Source organism: Labeo rohita, chromosome 19 (assembly GCF_022985175.1).
Source record: "Labeo rohita strain BAU-BD-2019 chromosome 19, IGBB_LRoh.1.0, whole genome shotgun sequence".
In the NCBI taxonomy this organism is placed as follows: domain Eukaryota; kingdom Metazoa; phylum Chordata; class Actinopteri; order Cypriniformes; family Cyprinidae; genus Labeo; species Labeo rohita.
In genome coordinates, this window is record NC_066887.1 from 25349244 (window position 1) to 25369966 (window position 20723).

At 33.7% G+C, this 20723-nt stretch overlaps 1 protein-coding gene across 1 annotated transcript; it reads left to right on the forward strand.

The window, feature by feature from the left end:
* The first annotated feature begins 5531 nt into the window (after positions 1-5531).
* Positions 5532-17660, forward strand: iffo1a (intermediate filament family orphan 1a). The gene is made up of 9 exons (XM_051137387.1): positions 5532-6779; positions 10693-10753; positions 10887-10982; positions 11116-11256; positions 11618-11808; positions 12089-12206; positions 13193-13285; positions 13489-13619; positions 15215-17660. The coding sequence occupies exons 1-9, from the start codon at positions 5815-5817 to the stop codon at positions 15369-15371; spliced, it is 1953 nt and encodes a 650-aa protein (XP_050993344.1). The 5' UTR covers positions 5532-5814; the 3' UTR covers positions 15372-17660.
* Positions 17661-20723: the final 3063 nt, after the last annotated feature.

Genomic DNA, 20723 nt, shown 5'->3' on the forward strand with positions numbered 1-20723 from the left:
AAATTTTAGAAATTAATATTTTTATTTAGCAAGGACGCTTTAAATAGATCAGAAGTGATGATAAAACATTTAAAATGTTACAAAAAGATTTCTATTTCAGATAAATGCTGTTCTTCTCAACTTTCTGTTCATGAAATAAACCTGAAAAAAAAATACTCCGCTGTTTTCAACATCATAATAAATGTTTCTGAGCAGCAAATCAGAATATTAGAATGATTTCTGAAGGATCATGTGACTGGAGTAATGATGCTAAAAATTCAGCAGGGATAAGTGACATTTTAAAATATATTCAAATAGAAGTTATTTTAAATTTTTAAAAATGTACAGTTTTACTGTTTTGGCAGTACTTTTGATCAAATAAATGCAGGCTTGGTGAACAGAAGAGACTTTTATTAAAAAAAAACGACTGGTAGTGTTAATGTGGAAGTCACATTTAATAAGCAGAAAATGTGATGAGGTGACAAAGTAGGGAAGAAAACCATTGTAAGTATTTATATATTCATATGTAACATATAAATACAATATTATATAAAATATAGATATACTTTATAATTAAAGTTCAGGGTCAGTAGTCTTGTAAAAAGCCTTTTATGCTCACCAAGTTTGCATTTGTTTGATCAAAAATACAGTGAAATCATTAATACTCTAAAATATTATGATTTTAAAAAAAGTATTTTTTTATTATATTTTAAAATGTGTTTCCAGTGATGATAAAGCTGAATTTTCAGCATCATTACTCCACTCCAGTGTCACATGATCTTCAGAAATCATTGTATTATGCTGTTTTGGTGCTCAAAAACATTTATTATTATTATGAATGTTAGAAACAATTGTGCTGCCTAATATTTTTGTGAAAAAAATGTGATTCGTAAGGTTCTTAAAGAATGATTTCAAATAGAAATCTTTTGCAACATACACATTTTTGATCAATTGAATACATACTTATAGAATAAAAGTATCACTTAAAAAACATACATTTGAACTGTAGTGTATAAGATGGCATAGCTTTGAAATATTTATAAAGGCATTGCACTGTAATGTTAAGTCCATGGCCGTGTGATACTGCATTGCAGTTCTCATATTAACCACTGGAAGCGCCCTATCACTTGTAAGAGATGCACTTTATGCTGCAGTGTTGCTGCCCTGTACTCCTTATGGTCCTGATGCTGCTGAAGTGCCTCCGTGGACTTGTAATTGTAAATCTTTTTAATAGCACATACTGTTGAAAATCCCATATTACATAAAAATATATTCCTCCGTTTGGAAATAGACTGCATGGCAGGATAAACGGTTAGAATGCACCTTCACTAACATAAAGGGGGTGTGGCTGCCGAACAGCATCATTAGTTCCTACTGCCGACTAGTGACGCCAAAGGGAATTGCGATATTATTATTAACTGCAAACTTTTATCTTTGGGTGTACTGACAACAGCATCACTTTAACTAGAAATAAATGAATTAAATGATTTATGTCTGTACACAGGTAAAGCTATGTACTTTTATATAGTCTTTAAGAACATTGTTTGCTGGTTGCATGTATTATAGACTCGCTGATCTTCAGTGAGGAAGTGTGTTGGACTGTGCATTTCTCATTTATTGAGCTGTGCAGATGAGCAAGATGCCAGGCAGAACATCATTCTAGTCTCCATGGGGACTGCCAAGGCTTTGGGCAAAGTCATCTCAGACCTCAGTGAGTATATGGCCACTTATAACAAATGCTTTGTAAATGGGAGCAGTACAATAATGGAAGAACTTTCCTCAGAGGAAGGTCTATGACTGTGCACTTAGCTGCTTTAGATAGATCAACATTACTGGTCAAAAGTTTGAAATAAGTAAGATTTTTTAATGTAATTGCTCACCAAGACTGCATTTATTTGATTCAGAATACAGTAAAACTGTAACTTTGTGAAATATTATTATAACTTTTTTAATTTTAATATATTTTAAAATGTAATTTATTGCTGTTATGGCAAAACCGAATTTTCAGTGTCACATGGTTCTTCAGAAAACATACTAATATGCTGATTTGGTGCTCAGGAAATGTTTATTATTAATGTTGAAAACAGTTGTGCTGCTTAATATTATTCAAAGGTCTGGTGTAAGTAAGACTTTTGTTTTGTGTTTCCCTTTTGAAAGAAAGAAAGAAAGACAGACAGACATTTATTCAGCAAATTGAAACAAAAGGGACAGTAAAGACATTTACAATGTTATAAAAAGATTTCTATTTCAGATAAAAACATTGTTAAATAAAGAATCATGAAAAAATATATCATAGTTTCCACAAAAATACTAAGCAGCAAAACTGTTTTCAGCACTGATAATAAGAACAATTATTAAAAATTGAACACTAATTATAATTCACAATGATTTAGCAGCAAATCTGCACAGAATACTTCTGAAAGATCATGTAACACTGAAGACTGGAGTAAGATGGCTGAGGGAAATTCAGCTTTGTCATCACAATAATAAATTACATTTTAAATACATTAAAATAGAAAACAGTTATTTTAAATTGTAATAATATTTCTCAATATTGTTGTATACTGTATTGCATATTGCTGGTAGTGTATTTATCACATCCAGTGAGATGATTCATGAAATTCATTTATGTTTCACGTATATGGATATATTTGTGACCCTGGACCACAAAACCAGTCATTAGGGCTAGTTGTTGTTGGGTTTTTTTATTTTTATTTTGAGATTTATACATCATTTGAATAAATAAGTTTGTTAGGATAGGACAATATTTGGCTGAGATACAACTATTTGAAAATCTGTAAATAAAAAAATGAAAAAAAGAAAAAGGTGTCCAAATATAATTCTTAGCAATGCATATTACTAATCAAAAATTAAGTTTTGATATATTTACGGTAGAAAATTTACAAAATATCTTCATGGAACATGATCTTTACTTAATACCCTAATGATTTTTGGCATAATCAATAATTTTGACCCATATAATGTATTGTTGTCTATTGCTACAAATATACCCGTACTACTTATGGTTTTGTGGTCCAGGGTCACATGTGAAAACATACTCTGGTCAAGCAACAGACATTATTGTCTTGCGATCACATTCAGCAAGTGCTGTTCACTTTCCATTAAAGTGATTATACCTCTAATTGTTTGCTTAATATAATCTGACACTTGGTTTCTTGGTGTTTCACATGTCAGTGCCTGATGTATCTGTCATGGAGCTGCCAGTGGACCTGCAAAAGACTGTAATCATCCCTTCATCTCCCCTCCTGTAATCTTAGCTCACTTTTCACAGCATCTCATTATGTGTAGGACTAGCTGTGATGAGTCACTGTGGACAGTCACTCTATCCACTTATTTTCGATCATAGAGCACACAGACAATAGCTTCATTCTTTTGTTTTGTCCTAAGAGCAGAAAGTATGGCTTGTTTGTCATAATACTGCTCTTTTATATATCAGTCTACACTAAGATGAGTGTGAGGAGGTTAAGAAGGTAAGGAAACCAGCTGTCGCTCCATGAAGTCAGTAGCAGATTGGCCATCTGGACTGCTGAGAGAATTCCCAGTGGGCCGATCCACCTGTAAACTGCGCCCTTAATAAATAGGAAAAAATATGTATTACATGTGTTTTCATATTTGAAGCTCAACAAGGCCACTTGACTTAGTTGGCCAAATTATGTGACTTCTTTTATGTGAATAGTATATTTTCAATGGTTAATTTTCATAAAGACTGTATGTGACCCTGGACCACAAAACCAGTCTTAAGTGGCACGGGTGTATTTGTAGCAATAGCCAAAAATATATAGTTTTTTTGTTTTTTTTTAAATAAATGATTGATTTTTCTTTTATGGCAAAAATTAATAGGATATTAAGTAAAGATCATGTTCCATAAAGATATTTTGTAAATTTCCTACCGTAAATATATTAAAACTTAATATTTGATTAGTGATATGCATTGCTAAGAACTTTATTTGGACAACTTTAAAGGCGAATTTCTCAATATTTCGTTTTTTGTTTTGTTTTTGCACCCTCATATTACAGATTTTCAAATAGTTGTATCTCGGGCAATATTGTCCTGTCCTAACAAACTATAGATCAATGGAAAGCTTATTTATTCAGATGATGTATAAATCTCAATTTTACCCAAATTGACCCTTATGACTGCTTTTGTGGTCCTGGGTCACATATGGACAACCATATCAAAGACCTTACAAAAGTCTACAAATTAAAATTGACAATTTTGTTTAACCAGTCTGTTCTGACTTGATCTGTTTACTACTTATTATGATGTCATGTTGAAGATGCATATGGTAATGAGGATGAGCTTGCAGTGTTATACAATGAAGACTTCTGTTTGTGTTTGTCTGAGTCCTTCTTGTTTTTCCATTCATCTGGAAAGCACTTTGTAAACAGTGTTTTGAAAAGTGCTGTATGTTTACATTTTACAGTATATATACTAATAATGTGATGTGAGACAAGCTTTGGATATATTAAATAAAAACTTTAATAGAAACACGGCTTTATACATGAGGCCATGTGGTCTTGCATTGCAAAATACAGTAGAGGTCAAAGGTTTACATACACCTTGCAGAAACAGCAAAATGTTAATTATATTACCAAAAAAAGAGGGATCATACAAAATGCATGTTACTTTTTATTTAGTACGGAATAAGATTTTTCACATAAAAGACGTTTACATGTAGTCCACAAGAGAAAATAATAGTTGAATTTATAAAAATGACCACATTCAAAAGTTTTCATACGCTTGTTTCTTAATACTGTGTTGTTACCTGAATGATCCACAACTGTGTTTTTTGTTTTGTTTTGTTTAGTGATAGTTGTTTATGAGTCATGTTTGTCTTAATGCATGGTTTCCTTCTGCTGCATCAATGAGCATTTGAACCTTATGTAATAGTTGCATGTGAGTCCTTCTGTTGTCCTCAGTGTGAAAAGATGGATCTCAAAATCATAGTCATTGTTGGAAAGTGTTCAAATACACAAGAAAACTGAAAAACCAAAGAATGTCTGCATTCTTCAAGGTGTATGTAAACTTTTGACCTCAACTGAATTGCATTAACTAAATGTCATATTTATGAATGTAAATTTTCGGGCAAAAATTGTTTATGATTTTTAAAAAGGAAACTAACTTTGGAATTCTTATTTAGATATTAAGTCATGGTATTTGATCTTGTTGATGTACAAACCCAATAAAACGTCGAAAAAATAATATTGGTACTCTTCAGATTTTGCCTCCTCTCAGTCGCGTTTTGTATCATGCTGCTGTCGCCAAATTACGTCCAGTGACGTAAAGGTACACCTTCATTACCGTAAATCGCAGAAACACAAACGCACTTTCAAAACGGTGATCTTAAAAATTGTACAATAAAATATAATCCAACACAATCCCTGGCGTTAAATGTCTTATTTCACACCATCGATTAAACTAAACACGCTGAATTGAGCTAAAATAAACAAACTGTGGCGATGCGCGCTAGTGAGGCGCTTCTACTAACCAATCACGGTACGAAGGAGCCGCAGTTGCTCCTTTAGTGTTTATTTCTGCTGTGGAGCTTGGCTGTTCCGCTAGGAAGACGCGTTTAATCTCCTCTAAGAAAACAAACAACGTCTGGTAAGGTTTTGTTATAACAAATGGCATGCAAATACGCGTAACGCGTCCTTGTGTTATATTACAGACTGTCATAGTCATAATCAAAGGCTTGAGTTTGATCGGGTGTTGATCGGTTTCATTCATTTGGTCCCACTGAATCGGACAAGTGTTCCTTCTGTTTATTAACTTCAGAGGATCGGCTTCGAAGGCACACGGTTAAATCAGTGTTCATGCCGGACTTTGAGCATTTCAGATTTTCCTACTCCAGAATGAATCCTGTATTGGGGGAGAACGTGTATTCGTTCCAGCAGAACCAGGTGACGGGCTTCGCGGACTCCGCGTCTTCGGGCCACTGGACCGATCCAGCGGGCCTTTTCTTAAGCGAGCACACGAATGGCATCGGACAAGATGGATTGGACCTAGGCGCTTTACCCCCTCCGGGAACACCGTATTTGCACCTGGGCAACTACCTCCACCGGGTATCCCCACCTCCTCCTGGCGCCGCGGCCCTGCGTAACGATCTTGGATCCAACATTAGCGTCCTCAAAACTCTGAATTTGCGCTTCCGCTGCTTTTTAGCCAAAGTACATGAGCTGGAACGCAGGAACAAAGTATTGGAAAAGCAACTGCAACAGGCTTTGGACGAGAGCGCGGAGTGTGTAGAAAATAAAAAGCCTTTAACGCGAGATGTCGGCGTTCAAACCGGCTTCGTCGGACTGATTCCTGTCAGGCCCGACTTGATACCCATTCAGAACGCGAACGACACCGCGTATCTGTCTGGAGCCTTGCTGTCACCAACTCTCAATAACACCATTCTCGAGTCCAGTATCAGGACGACAGTAGAAAACCTGAACCCATCCAGTCTGACGGACTCTAATTCCAATCTCACTCCAAATTTCCTCATTAGCCCGATTGATCCGGGTCCAAAAACATTTAGCAACATTAATGGCAAGTATGTCAATACTGGTATCGGCTGTACCAGCAACCCTCCACCCAGATTTCATCCTGGCACTGTGTGGTCGTATAATCAGAGGTTCAGCACCGGGCGTGAGGCGCGGTTCTCGGGTCCAGGTGTGTCTTCATGGGTGCCTCCAGACGGGGTGGGTGTCCAGATCGACACCATCACCCCAGAGATTCGGGCCCTGTACAATGTGCTCGCCAAGGTAAAGAGGGAGAGAGACGAATACAAACGGAGGTTAGTATGAGTGCAGTGTGAAGTTCTTGTAAATGGATGTACTGTATAAAGCTTCAAAGTGCAACTTTTACGCACACCTTTAGGCAGCACTTCACGCGCTACGCAACTTCTGTTGTAGCCTTTTCGTATCAGTATATTATCTATCTATCTATCTATCTATCTGTTTATCCATGGACGACTCTTTAATTAAGAGAGCATTTAATATTTAATAAATTTCATTTTTACCTTATTTTTAAGCTTATTTATTATAATTTTTGATGATTATCCAAAGTAAAAAAAAATATACCTAATTTAAAAATAACATTTATTTGTTTGTTTGTTTATTTGTGTATTTAATTAAAAAACAAAAATTCTAACTTTTTAACTGACTTTTTAAACTCTTTTCCCCCTGAGTGTTGAAATGTAATATTTCTGTATTGTGGGCTTGTTAACATTTTCAAAACAAAGTTATTTTATATTTTGATATTTTGATTTAATAGTGCCTTTGTTAGGTGTCATTAAAACACATGTTAAGAGAAACTGAATCCATCAATATATTTACCTGTTAGCTAAAATTGTAATATTGTATAAGTTCATGGCTTATCCAGGTTTTTTTTTTTTTTTTTTTTTTTTTTTTCATAAAAACTGAAAAACTCATTATCATCATGTGTCATTACCATAACATAAAATATTAATATCCATAACACATTATATCAAAGTCTGTTAATAAAGACTTGTAAATGTTAGCAGAATCTTTAACAAAGCAACAACTGCTAAAGCGCACATCCTCAGGTTTTTCCTCTGTGAGGTGAGATTGCAGGTTAATAATAGTGTATCACTGAATATTCGTGTGATAGCTCTAACAGGGCCTTGGTTATTCAAGCCTGTGGCCTCTTAACAATCTGATAGATGTGCTTAATGCAAATACATAAAACATTTTTTTTATGATAAATGTGTTTGCACTGCATAAGTGCATTTATTTTTAGGCGAACAAAGTCTGTTAGGGCTAGTTCTCTCTCAACATTTCAGTCCTACTTCAGTTGCATTGAGGCATTATTTAAGTATAAATTCATTTATTACTGTACTTATTTAAAATCACAGTAAAAAAAATAATACAGTGCATATCAGTGCCAAAGTGTGGCTTTTTTACCTTTATGGGGCTTATATTATTTAAAATATGCTTGTGTAAAATGAAAAAAAATATGTTATAATTCATAGTTTTGTAATTTTCAGTGGCATTTTTGCCATAGGCCTCCATTACTTAATAAGCAAACAATCTTAAATATAGTAAAATGCTGAATATAGTAGTGGTTTTAATTGCATTCAGTAGTTTCTAATTTTAAATATTGTAAGCTTTAAGTAAAATTCTACCTAATTCACTTTTATTGTTGTGTCAAAGTTTGTTTGTTTTTTGTTTTGTCTTTTATTTTTATGATTTTTTTTTTTAGGCTAACAACATCATGTTATTCAATGGATCTTAATTTAATCCATTGATATTGTAACATATGAGTAAGTCTTATAAGCATTAAATTATACTTTCAGCATGGTTTCAAAACAAATGAATGAGTAAAACAGTATGTTAATACGGTGTATAACTCCTCCTCCCGATGAATCTCTCTTCATCTCTCCATCTATTTCATTCCAACTTCAGCCGCCTCCCCTCTGCGCCTCAGCATCTGCAATGCAGTACTGAACTGAGTGCTGCTACTGCCAGGATGCCAATAGAGAATAATTCAACAATCTTTCTCTTACCTTCCTGTTCATCCTCCCCAGACAGCTACGAGCTGCCAGAGCCCTTGAATTTCAGCCAAAATAGCACTTTTTTTATGTCAACAGTCAGGATTGTTTCTCAAAAAAACCCTTGGTTGTATGTTGTTTCTGTTATATTTTCTCTTTGTTTCAGATGTATATGTGATGCACTGGCACCTGGTCTGTGTAATCGCTGATTCAGCTGTCTGTATATTCAGTGGTCTGTTAAGAAGAAGGTTACGTTATGTTATCTGAGTGTTACACTAACATAAATCACCTACCCTAACACCTGCAGTGATACTGCAGTAATGGCCTAAAATGGAAGGAGCGTGTATATGAACGGTCCTGCACTTCCTGTCTCAGGCTGTAGTGTGCATCCCCTAAGAGTACAGTCTGGTGACATGTTACGTAATGCTTTCTGCACAAAAAAAAGATGATTTACTGCATGAGTAGAGTACTATCAGCCCAAAGTGTTAGGTCATGTTACATGATAGACTCTATTTTTAGTGAAGATTCACTCACTCTTAGCTGTTGGTTGCATTTTTATGACGCGTGGAAGTGTAGAGTTTCATGTTTGCTTTTGTAAAGCTGTACTGACTCAGTAGTTTTTGTTTTTTTTACAAAGTCATTTTTTATTCTTAAATTAAATTAATATTATTCTATATTTACAGGTTTATATGCAAAGTATACCCCAAGTACGCCACTGTAGGAATGCATACAGTCTGTTTTAATATTAATATACAGTCTGCTTTCTAATATTTTCTTTAGTGAAGAAACAACAGTACAATGCATTTATTTATTTATTGCTAAATTCATTTATTATATTTAATTTAATAAATGTAGCACATTTAATTTAATAAAACATAAAAGTGTAAGTAAGTTATTGTAGGAATTATGTAGTCAGTTTTTGTAATATATTTTTTTTAAATGATCAATATACAACACTACAGCCCATTGAATGGATATTAAAATAAATATGGCATTTACCCTCATTAAGGTTAGTTCTGTTTGTTATGCTAATGGCACAGAAATTTTACATTTCACTTCACAAAATATGTTTGTTTGTTTTGTTTTTGATGACATAAAATTGTAAGTAAGCCACAGTAGAACTGATTACAGTCTTTTTTTAAAATAGTTTCTTGAATGATCAAAACCAAGATATGCAAGAGTTAAACTCACTGAATGAACATCAAAATAGTTTGGAAATCCATTTTGCTAGTGATTAAAAAAATTAAAAAAGGTAATTGCGACTTTATCTTTATTCTTTTTTTCCTCAAAATTGCAAACTCACAATTATGACTTTTTTTCTCATAATTGTGAGATATAAAATTCTGTAAAATAAAGTCACAATTCTAAGAAATAAACTAATTTCTTTAATATCTCGCAATCTATATCTCGCAATTCTGACTTTATAACACACAGTTGCAAGTTATTCAGTCAGAATTGTGAGGTAAAAACTTGAAATTCTGAATTTTGCAATTTGTGGGGAAAAAGTCAGAATTGTATATAAACACAATTCTGCCTTTTTTTCTTACAGTTGTGTGATATAAACTCACAATTGCATGAAAAAGTTCAGAAGAGCAAGATGAAAGACGTCATGCAAATATGAGTTTGTATCTCACAACTTTTTTCTCACAACTGCAAGTTTATATCACACAATTCAGACTTTTCTTCTTTTTTTTCAGAATTGTGAGAGTCCAATTTTGAGAAGGAAAAATATGACTTTAAAACTCACAATTCTGACTTTCAAATTTGAAATTGTGCGTTTATATTTAAACGTACAATTAAACTGAGTAATATTACTAAATTGCGTAATAGTAACTCACAATTTAGAGAAATAAAGTCAGAACTAAGATGAAAAACTTTTTCTTGCAACTGTGAGTTTATATCACACAATTTTTCTGACTTTTTCTTAGAATTGTGATAAAGTCTAATTTTGAGGGGAAAAATTAAGTTTCTAGCTTGCAATTCTGACTTTCTAACTAACAATTGTACCTTTATATCTATACGCCATTTTGGGGAAAAAAGTCTGAATTGTGAGATAAAAAGTCGCAATAAACGTTTTTTTATTTTTTTATTCAGTGGCGGAAATGGGCTTCAATAAAATCGATATATTTTTCTCTGATTACAGTCACACAAAAAAAAGTTTTATGTTTGGCCAATTCTTATTTATTAATTATTCTAGATGGGAAGAGGAATACACAATGCGGGTGGATCTACAGGAAAAAGTTGCAGAGCTTGAAGAGGTAAAACCAAATCAATTTATATTTAAATTAGTTAAAATAGGACTCAAATTAATTTAAGACCTTTTCCACTGTCTAGACTTACTGCATCTGATGACGTGTGTGTCTGTGTGTGTGTGTGTGTGTTTGTTTTTAGGACCTGCAGGAGAGCGAGGTGTGTCAGGATGAACTTGCTTTGAGGGTTAAGCAGCTTAAAGCGGAGCTGGTTCTGTTCAAAGGCCTCATGAGCAATGTGAGTTCATGACAACATTCATATGACCTGACCTGAAAAATACCTCATTTAGCCAATATTGTTTATTTTAATTGAAGCACAAGAAAGTCCAGTCAAATGGTGTCCCACAAATATTACGTCCTCTCTCCTTTAGAATCACTCCGATTTGGACAGTAAAATCCAGGAGAAGGCCATGAAAGTGGACATGGATATCTGTCGCAGGATTGACATCACGGCTCGTCTGTGTGATGTAGCCCAACAGAGGAATTGCGAAGACATGATCCAAATCTTCCAGGTTTGTCTTTCATCATCGCTATTTGTATACATGAAATACATTAGATAAAAGTACGCCTTATTTTCTGTTTACCATTCTTTACTTCCTGCCTTTCTTAGGCTTTTATACCAGTTTTTTAATTTTATATGTGATTTATTTTATATTTAGATACACTGCTGTTTCAAAAGATTTGGCTTAGTGAGAGTATTATTTTTAACGAATTATTTTTAGCAAGGATTCATTAAATGGATTATCAGCGACTGTAAAGTCATTTATAGTGTTATAAACATATTTGACTTCAAATGAATCAGCATATTAGAATGATTTCTGAAGGATGATGTGAGATGTAAGACTATAAATTCAATGTTTCTATGTATTCTAGCAAGTAGCCACTCCTCCATCAACCTTGACTCGCCGTCCCCGAAAACCAGCACCACAGACATTCAAGGGGAACGAGAGCGATGAACCAGTAAGCATCTCTGAAAGCGAGGAGAGCGGGAATAAGGAGGTGGAGCTTTGTTGCTCATCAACCAATCAGATCAATGAAGAGATGCAAAGGATGCTCAACCAATTGTAAGTGGCACCACTGAATGTCTGAAATTTCATAGAATGCTGTGGAGTAATGAGTGCTGTTAATCAGTTTCACTCAAACATAATAAATTAAAATTCAATTAGCAAGATGATATGCACAGCGACTAAATAAATAGGACTTCTAATGAAAAGAAACTGTCTATTAAAATGATAGCGTTGATGCATTCTGGTTTGTGTTGTTATTTTGCGGATCACCCACTTAATTGGATTTGAATACAGAATGTTCCTAATCATTTGATATAATGAGCGTTTGTTCCCGCAGACGTGAGTGTGAGTTTGAGGATGACTGCGACAGTCTTGCGTGGGAAGAGACTGAGGAAACTCTGTTGCTCTGGGAAGATTTTCCAGGATACACCTTCAATGTTGAGAACCAAGGAGAGGTACATTCATCTCTAATAAAATAATAAAAACCCCAGTTATGGATTTTGGAAATTAAATTGGAAGGATACATTTATATACGAGTTTACATAATTATGTACTGCTAGACATACAGAGTCATTTAAACCTCTGATATAAAATTGAAGTTTACATTCACGTAACATTTAAACCAAGTCATCACATCTCATCAAGTTTATACATTTTTATACAGTTTTTATGAAAATGTAGGTTTTGCTGTTACTCTGTTACTAAAGTTGTGATTTATACATTATTTCATCGCATATTTAGTTAAATTTGATTTGCTTTGCTTGATTTTTGTACTGATAATTCGTAACCCTGGACCACAAAACTGCAAAATTTTTAAAATTTAAGTAAGCTTTCCATTGATGTATGGTTTGTTATGATAGGACAATATTTGGCCAAGCTACAACTGTTTGGAAATCTGGAATCTGAGGGTGCAAAAAAATCAAAGAATTGAGAAAACCGCCTTAAAGTTCTTAGCAATGCTAATCAAATATTACGTTTTGATATGTTTACGGTAGGAAATTTACAAAATATCTTCATAGAACGTGATCTTTACTTAATAACCTAATGATTTTCGGCACAAAAGAAAAATCAATCATTTTTACCCATACAATGTATTGTTGGCTATTGCTACAAATATACCCGTGCTACTTATGACTGGTTTTGAGGTCCAGGGTCACATTTGTTTTCCCATCCTAATGTATTGAGAAGGCGCAGGAGAAAAAATGCCTGTCATATATGAAATTGCTCACGCTACACCTATTACAGTTTAGTAGTTTCTGTTGGCTCATCAGTTTTCCTATAAAAGGCAAACGAAGGAGAAAAAAACACTGAGTTGCCATTTTAACTGAATTGATACATTTCATGTAGCTGTCTCTTTCTCTCTCTGCACAATATTATGTTGAGAACGAGACACAAGATATCTTAAACTTAACAGTTTTCTTTTGCGCCCGGTCTCACACAGCAGGAGGAGTCCATAGAGAAAGTAATAAAGGACACAGAGTCCCTTTTCAAGTCCCGTGAAAAGGAATATCAAGACACCATTGACCAAATTGAGGTAAGGAGTTTGTGCTTGTGTCCAAACATCTACATACAGTTTTTTTTTCACTTTGTCAAACACATAATAGCATTTTATCAAGCATGAAACGGTTTCTTGACAATTTTGCATGATCTTTCATAGAATGGAAAGGATGCTTCTTCTACGAGAGACACAGCTCTAAAATGTAACTTTTGGTTACTTTGTGTTGTGTTTATATGTAGTTGGAGTTGGCAACTGCTAAGTCCGATATGAACAGGCATTTGCATGAGTATATGGAGATGTGCAGCATGAAAAGAGGCCTGGATGTTCAGATGGAGACCTGCAGACGATTAATCACTCAGAGTGGAGACAGGTATATACATATACACACACACGATAGTCATTCTGTCGGGTCAGAAGTGCTCAGAAATAATAAAGTGCATCCATCCATCATAAAAAGTACTCCACACAGTTCTGGGGGGTTAATAAAGGCCTTCTGAACCAAATCGATGTGTTTGTGTAAGAAAAATAACCATATTTAAAATTTTATAAACTGTAATCTGTAGCTTCCGCTAATTTTTGTACATGCGTTCACGAGAGTGGCGTTCCAGCGAATGACGTTGGATGTAGCGTAGATGCCAGTGAGAATATGCTAGACTTGCGAGAACCAAGTTTTGCTTACAGCAAAGGAAAACCGGTCTAATCTGGGAATTTTTTTTAATATAACAATAAAATAATTGTATTCGTCTGAATGAAGGAAGTCACGTACACCTAAGATGGCTTGAGGGTGAGTAAATCATGGGGTAAATTTAATTTATGAGTGAACTATCCTTTTTTTTTTTTTTTAAAATTGAAAATAAAAAAAAAAAAAAATGACAATGACAACTATCCCTTTAATGGACTGTTTTCTCCAAAGATTCCTGGCTTTTTATTAGAATCTCTCATAAATCTTGCTAAATATAATGTGAATTAGACATATTATTTTAATAATAATAAAATAATTATTAAAATAAATAAAAATAATAACAAAAAAATGCTTATTCCATTGTTTTTCTAAGAGTGGTGTCATTAAGTAACTAAGTTTTGTCAGATAAATAAAATAAATGATAAAACACACACACACACACACACACACACACACACATATATATATATATATATATACACACACTCCCCTCCAAAAGTTTGGAAACGCCCTAGAAAAGTGGGGTTTTGGACAATGTTGGCATGAATCCTTTTTAATTTGTGATAATTTTGCACTGATAAGGGACAACACAACCTACAAAAACATATTTTATTACAGAAATAGTTTATACATAGAAAAAAACGTACATTTTCGATTCATCAAAATATCCACCATTAGCAGCTATTACAGCTCTGCATAATCTGGGCCTAAATTCATTGTATTCTAAACTCAATTGGCAATCAATTGTTGAAGCTCTTAAGGTGTGCTGACCCAAAAATCTTTGAAAAACCTGGGCCAAGTTTAAACCAGAAACCAGGCATCACAGCTGACAAAGGGACATGTCTGACTTTGACATGTATATATTGCCATTATTATGTAATCAAAATGAAAATTATTATTGCTGGTCTTCAATGATAATGTCAAGTTACTTTAATGTATTTGCACCAAAATATAAGGATATAAGGGTGTTTTCAAACCTTTGGATATATATATAGAATACTGAGTTTTTTGTTTGTTTGTTTTGTTTCAATGCATTTTGAGTGATTATTACAGATGCAAAAATGATGTGTAAAGATTTTAAATTAACTGCGACTGGCAGTGTGATGGTATCAGTGGCAGACTTGGCTAAAAAAGTGAAAAATGACATAAAAGAGCATTCTTAATGTTATTTTTGACCCCTTCACCCTTTGTTACTTTCTGTGGAGGGTGAAGTCATACACACGTTTATTTCTGAATGGAACACACCCACTGTCGTCACTCATTACATCTCTGTTCTTTCACAGAAAATCCCCTCTTCTCGTTTCGGTTGCCATGGAGGAGGGAGAGAATGCGGAGAAGGAGAGGAAAAGAGCAACTGCGGCAAATTCTGACAGTGCTGAACCGTATTATGACACGCCTTCGAACTCTGCTGTCCCGGACCACACATGGAAAAAGGCTTAGGAGCATTTATCTCCCTCCAGCACCACAGAAATAGCTGCAATTATAAATATATGCCAGTGATCATTTCATAATAAGAGACTGTGATGCTGCAGCAAGAATCCACAGTACACAGGTTACAGTTCCCTTCTGAAAGGCAAGTAACCTTGTGTGGTTCCACTAGTGCCCTCTATTGGAATACACCATTAATGATCCAAAAAGAAAATCATTATTTGCACTTTCAGCATGTAGCACCATATAAATTCTAACCAAAAACATGAGGGCTGATATTACTTTCATTTAAAATTCTATATGAAACTATATATGAAATTTACTAAATTAACTAAAAAGATTTTAACATTCTAGTATTGCACAGTATGATTCGCTCACCTCAGCATTAAACAAAGGGCAATTTTGACAAGATTTATTTATTATCGTTTTTTTCTCAGAGTTTTTTAACCTTGGATACTAAATTAATAAAACCAAGTTATTAATCTCTGAACAAGCACTTAGCAGTTATTGCATCAGCTACCAATGCCAGCAATATGATAAGTGATATTTAAACAGATCTTTTTGCAGCTCTGAGTGGACACAATTTTGGGACCAGTAGGCTATTTAGTGCTCAACACTTTGGTGTGAAGTGCACACTGAAGTGTGTGGGTGTCTGCTTTTATTTTCTTATTTATTCTGTGATTTTTGTGCTGTGGGTGAAGGCCGGATGACTAATCGCTGGCCTTGTTATTTATGTTTCTAGGCTGTTGATGTCTAAATCTTTAGCGTTGTGTCATTACGCACTGTATCCTGCCCTTAATCGCTTAACCTCAGTCAATGTCTTTAGCCATTTAGTTGCATTAGCATTAGTCAAATACTTATGCTCGAGTGAATTTCATTAGATTCACTCTTTGAGGGCCAGGGTTACAAAAACAGTTTACCAAGGTCATTCTTAAAGTGCATCCGGCTAAAAAAAAAAAAAAAAAAAAAACCGAAATAGCAAGTGACATCAGTGTAAATAAAAAGCCAAAACCAATCGGTTTTAGTTAGGTCAAAACAGTCAATGTCTGAGTCATTATGCACTTATGCATAAGTGATGACTGAACATGTTAAGTGCTGCTGAGGGCAATGTATTCTACATTATTGCACTCTCTAAGCTGACCTTCTTCTATGCTATTTATCTACTTATTTATTTATTTATTTATTTATTTATTTGAATAAAGAGAGTTCCCACTATCAATTTCACAATTTTAGAGTTAAAAACAGGAAGAGCTGTTCGTTCCAGTTTAAATTTAAGGATTAAAAACAACTTGATTCGCTTTAGAAAACATTATTTAGTCCCAACAAATTACTGACTAATGCAATTTTACATTGATAAATCTAATTGTAAATCAGTATGCTTGAGAATTCTGTCTATTGTTTGCTTTATGTTGTTTTGTTTCTATATCTATCAAGTTATCGGTGCTTTACTGATACAAAACAAACTGTAAAAAGTTTAACTAACATTTGAGTATCAAGATGCCTGAGAGACTTTGGAAAGTCTGATTTTAGATGTGGACTGGCTGGTTTTGAAAATTAATTGCATTTATACTTGAAGACACTTGCTGAGGCATTTACTGGCACACATCTGCTTCACAGCCTTCATAATAACACTAATAATGTCTGTCTACTTAAATCTCATTAGCAGCAACATGTAATAGTTGTAGATATTTTCTTGTGGGTGTAAACCATGGAAACAGTAGAGCTTCTTCTGTGATTATTCAGTCATAGCCTGCAGTAAATTACTATGCCAAATCATGCAGCAGTGTAGCTTTGCACTGTACAGAAAAAAAATGATGATATGCCATTTATTACAATCTAAGGTCATGGGTGTAAGTGTGCCTTAGTTTGTAATATGAGGTTAATGTAAAAAGGAGAAATGTAATTTAAATGAATGTTTAAAATGAATGTTTATCAGTGTGTTTTAAATAGTATGTGAATGAGGGGAATTTTATTCCCCAAAACACAGCGACAAAATTGTTGGTCAGTGTTTAGAAAACATTAGAAAAGGGCTTCTAAACTCTGATGTTGGTTTAGGAATGTTTTGTGCAATAGACTACTATTTATTAAAAATATGAAATTGTGTTGATTCTAGATATCTGATATCTAGATCAATTAAAACTTGTAAAGATGGTCTCTAACAAGAAAATGAAAAACTGTGTACAGATAGTTAGATGCACAAGCTGAAAATAAATTATTTTAGTGAAAACATTGCTCATTCTTTGATCTTATTTGCATGAAGTAGTCTAATGTATTACTAATTAAACAATTACATGAGGGGAAGAATCCATATTGTAGTTTACATATTTTTGAGCAGTGACGGGAGTGCATGAACTGATGTTATTGCATTTATTTTGTGTATAAGAATTTTACACACATTATTATTCTCATTAATGTAATGAACACATCAAATATTTGTATTTTAAATAATCTGTTGCAAGTTTTAAATGGTGACCAGTTGCATCAGTTGCTTTCTTTTTTAAGGTGTTTTTTTTGTTTGTTTTTTTTTTTTTGTTTTGTTTTGTTTTGTTTTGTTAAAAAAGTACAATTTAAAAATGTTATTACAATTTAAAACAACTGGTTTCTGTTTGAATATACACTACCGTTCAAAAGTTTGGGGTCAGTACATTTTTATTGTTTCTTTTTTTTATTTTATTTTTTAAGAAATTAATACTTTTTTTCACCAAGGATGTATTAAGTTAATAATTAAAAGTTTATTAAAAGTTAATAATAAATAATTTACATTGTTATAAAATATTTATGTTTTGAAGAAACACTGTACTTTTTAAACTTGTTATTCATGAAAGAATCCTGAAAAAAAAAAAATCACAGGTTCCAAAAAATATTTGGCAGCACAACTGTTGATATTATCCAACATTGATCATTCTAATAGTAAATCTGCATATTAGAATGATTTCTGAAGGATCATGTGACACTTAAGACTGGAGTAACAGCTGATAAAAATTCAGCTTTTCATCACAGGAATAAATTCTATTTTAAAGTATGTTAAAATAAAAAACATTATTTTATATTGTAAAAACATTTTGCAATATTACTGTTTTTTTTCTATATTTTTAATCAAATAAATTCAGCCTTGATGAGCATAAGAGACTTCTTTAAAGACTATTACAAGTCTTACTGACCCCAAACTTTTGAACGGTATTGTATGTGACCCTGGACCACGAAACCAGTCATAACAGGTATATTTGAAGCAATAGCCAACAAAACATTGTATGGGTCAAAATTATCATTTTTTTCTTTTATACCAAAAATCATTAGGATATTAAGTAAAAATCATGTTTCACAAAGATATTCTGTAAATGTCCTACCGTAAATATATCAAAACTTAATTTTTGATTAGTAATATGCATTGCTAAACACTTCTTTTGGACAACTTTAAAAGTGATTTTTCTCAGTTTTTATTTTTATTTATTTATTTATTTATTTTGCACCCTTCGATTCCAGATTTTCAAATAATTGTATCTCGGCCAAATATTGTACTATCTTAAAGGAGAAGTCCATTTCCAGAACAACAATTTACACATAATGTACTCACCCCGTTGTCATCCAAGATGTTCATGTCTTTCTTTCTTCAGACGTAAAGAAATTGTGCTTTTTGAGGAAAACATTTCAGCATTTTTCCCCATATAATGGACTTCCATGCTGCCCCGAGTTTGAACTTCCAAAATTCAGTTTAAATGCGGCTTCAAACGATCCCAAATGCGGTTGTAAACGATCCCAGCCAAGGAAGAAGGGTCTTATCTAGCGAAACGATCAGTTATTTTCATTAAAAAATACAATTTAAATACTTTTTAATCTCAAATGGTTATCTTGTCTTGCTCTCCATGAACTGTGTATTCTTGCTCCAGGGTGTCGAAAAAATCTCAGATCGTATTTTCTCCCTCAACTTCAAAAATCATTTCAAAATCATCCTACATCACTGCAGAAGTTCCGACCCAGTCTTTGCAAAGTGAACATGCAAAGAAGATCCAACATCCTTAACAAAAAAGGTAAAACGGTGATATAGGATGATTTTGAAGTTGAGGGAAAACATGAGAGGAGTTTTTCGACATATCCTAACTGTCATGAACCGGGAAAAAAACAGAGGTCGGAAAGAGCAAAACAAGACTAGCGTTTGACTAAAAAACGCTAAAAAAAAGTATATAAATTGTATTATTTTTATGAAAATAACTGATCGTTTCGCTAGCTAAGACCCTTCTTCCATGACTGGGATCGATTGAAGCCGCATTTAAACTGCATTTTGGAAAATGGAAAATTTTCAAAATTGGGGCACCACAGAAGTCCATTATATGGAGAAAAATCCTGAAATGTTTTTCTCAAAAACCATAATTTCTTTACGACTGAAGAAAGAAAGACGAACATCTTGGATGACAAGGGGGTGAGTATGTTTTCTGTAAATTGTTGTTCTGGTAGTGGACTTCTCATTTAACAAACCATACATCAATGAAAAGCTTATTTATTTACAACCATTATGACTGGTTTTGGGTCCAAGGGCACATAAAAAAGTAATTTATTCATTCCTGTGATGGCAAAGCTGAATTTTTTAGCATCATCACTCCAGTCTTCAATGTCACATGATCCTTAAGAAATCATTCTAATATGCTGATTTGCTGCTCAAGAAATATTTCTTATTATCACTAATGTTCTATACAATTGTGCTGCTTAATATTTTTGTGGAAACCGTGACTTCTGCTATCATAGTGTACGTTTTTAACCTGAAATCTTAATGTTCATTGACGTCATTAGTTAACTTCCAAAAATACACATATTTTTTCAATGCTTTCTTCAAACCATTAGTGTCTTTGCATTAAATGCATTTACAGAATCCTGCATCCAGAAGTTAGACCTTCACCCAAACATGAGAAATGTTTAATTTGATGACAGAATGATTCATCCACTATACCGGAAAGAAACAGCACTTCCTTGATTGTCCTAGAATCTGTTTCCAACTCATTAAATTTGTTGATTGTCTGAGTCACAGTTTTGCCATTAGTGGTCAGCTCTTTGGCCATAGTTTGGGCACAGGGCCGAATATTTCTCTCATTGATTGCTGCTGTGAGCTCAGCAGTCATTACAGTGATGCTGTTACCACAGCGACCGAACTGTCTGTAGCACTTTGCTGAGCTTTGTTATTGGCTGCACTGCTTCCGTTTGCTGCTTATGCAGCCAAAACGACACTAATGCTAACCTATATGCCTATATGTGGACTATTTAGGCATACTGCATTCAAGATTTCATATTTTCACAGCTCTGATGGATCTGCATGTTAACCACATCCATAAATGAATCTAGCATTGCACAATCCCTTGAAAGTTTGACTGATGT

Excerpts from the sequence above, each read along its gene's own strand:
- iffo1a (XM_051137387.1), top strand. The coding sequence starts at position 5,815 with ATGCCGGACTTTGAGCATTTCAGATTTTCCTACTCCAGAATGAATCCT. Across the intron at positions 6,780-10,692 it reads AGAGACGAATACAAACGGAG|ATGGGAAGAGGAATACACAA; the intron begins GTTAGTATGAGT and ends TAATTATTCTAG. Across the intron at positions 11,257-11,617 it reads ACATGATCCAAATCTTCCAG|CAAGTAGCCACTCCTCCATC; the intron begins GTTTGTCTTTCA and ends TATGTATTCTAG.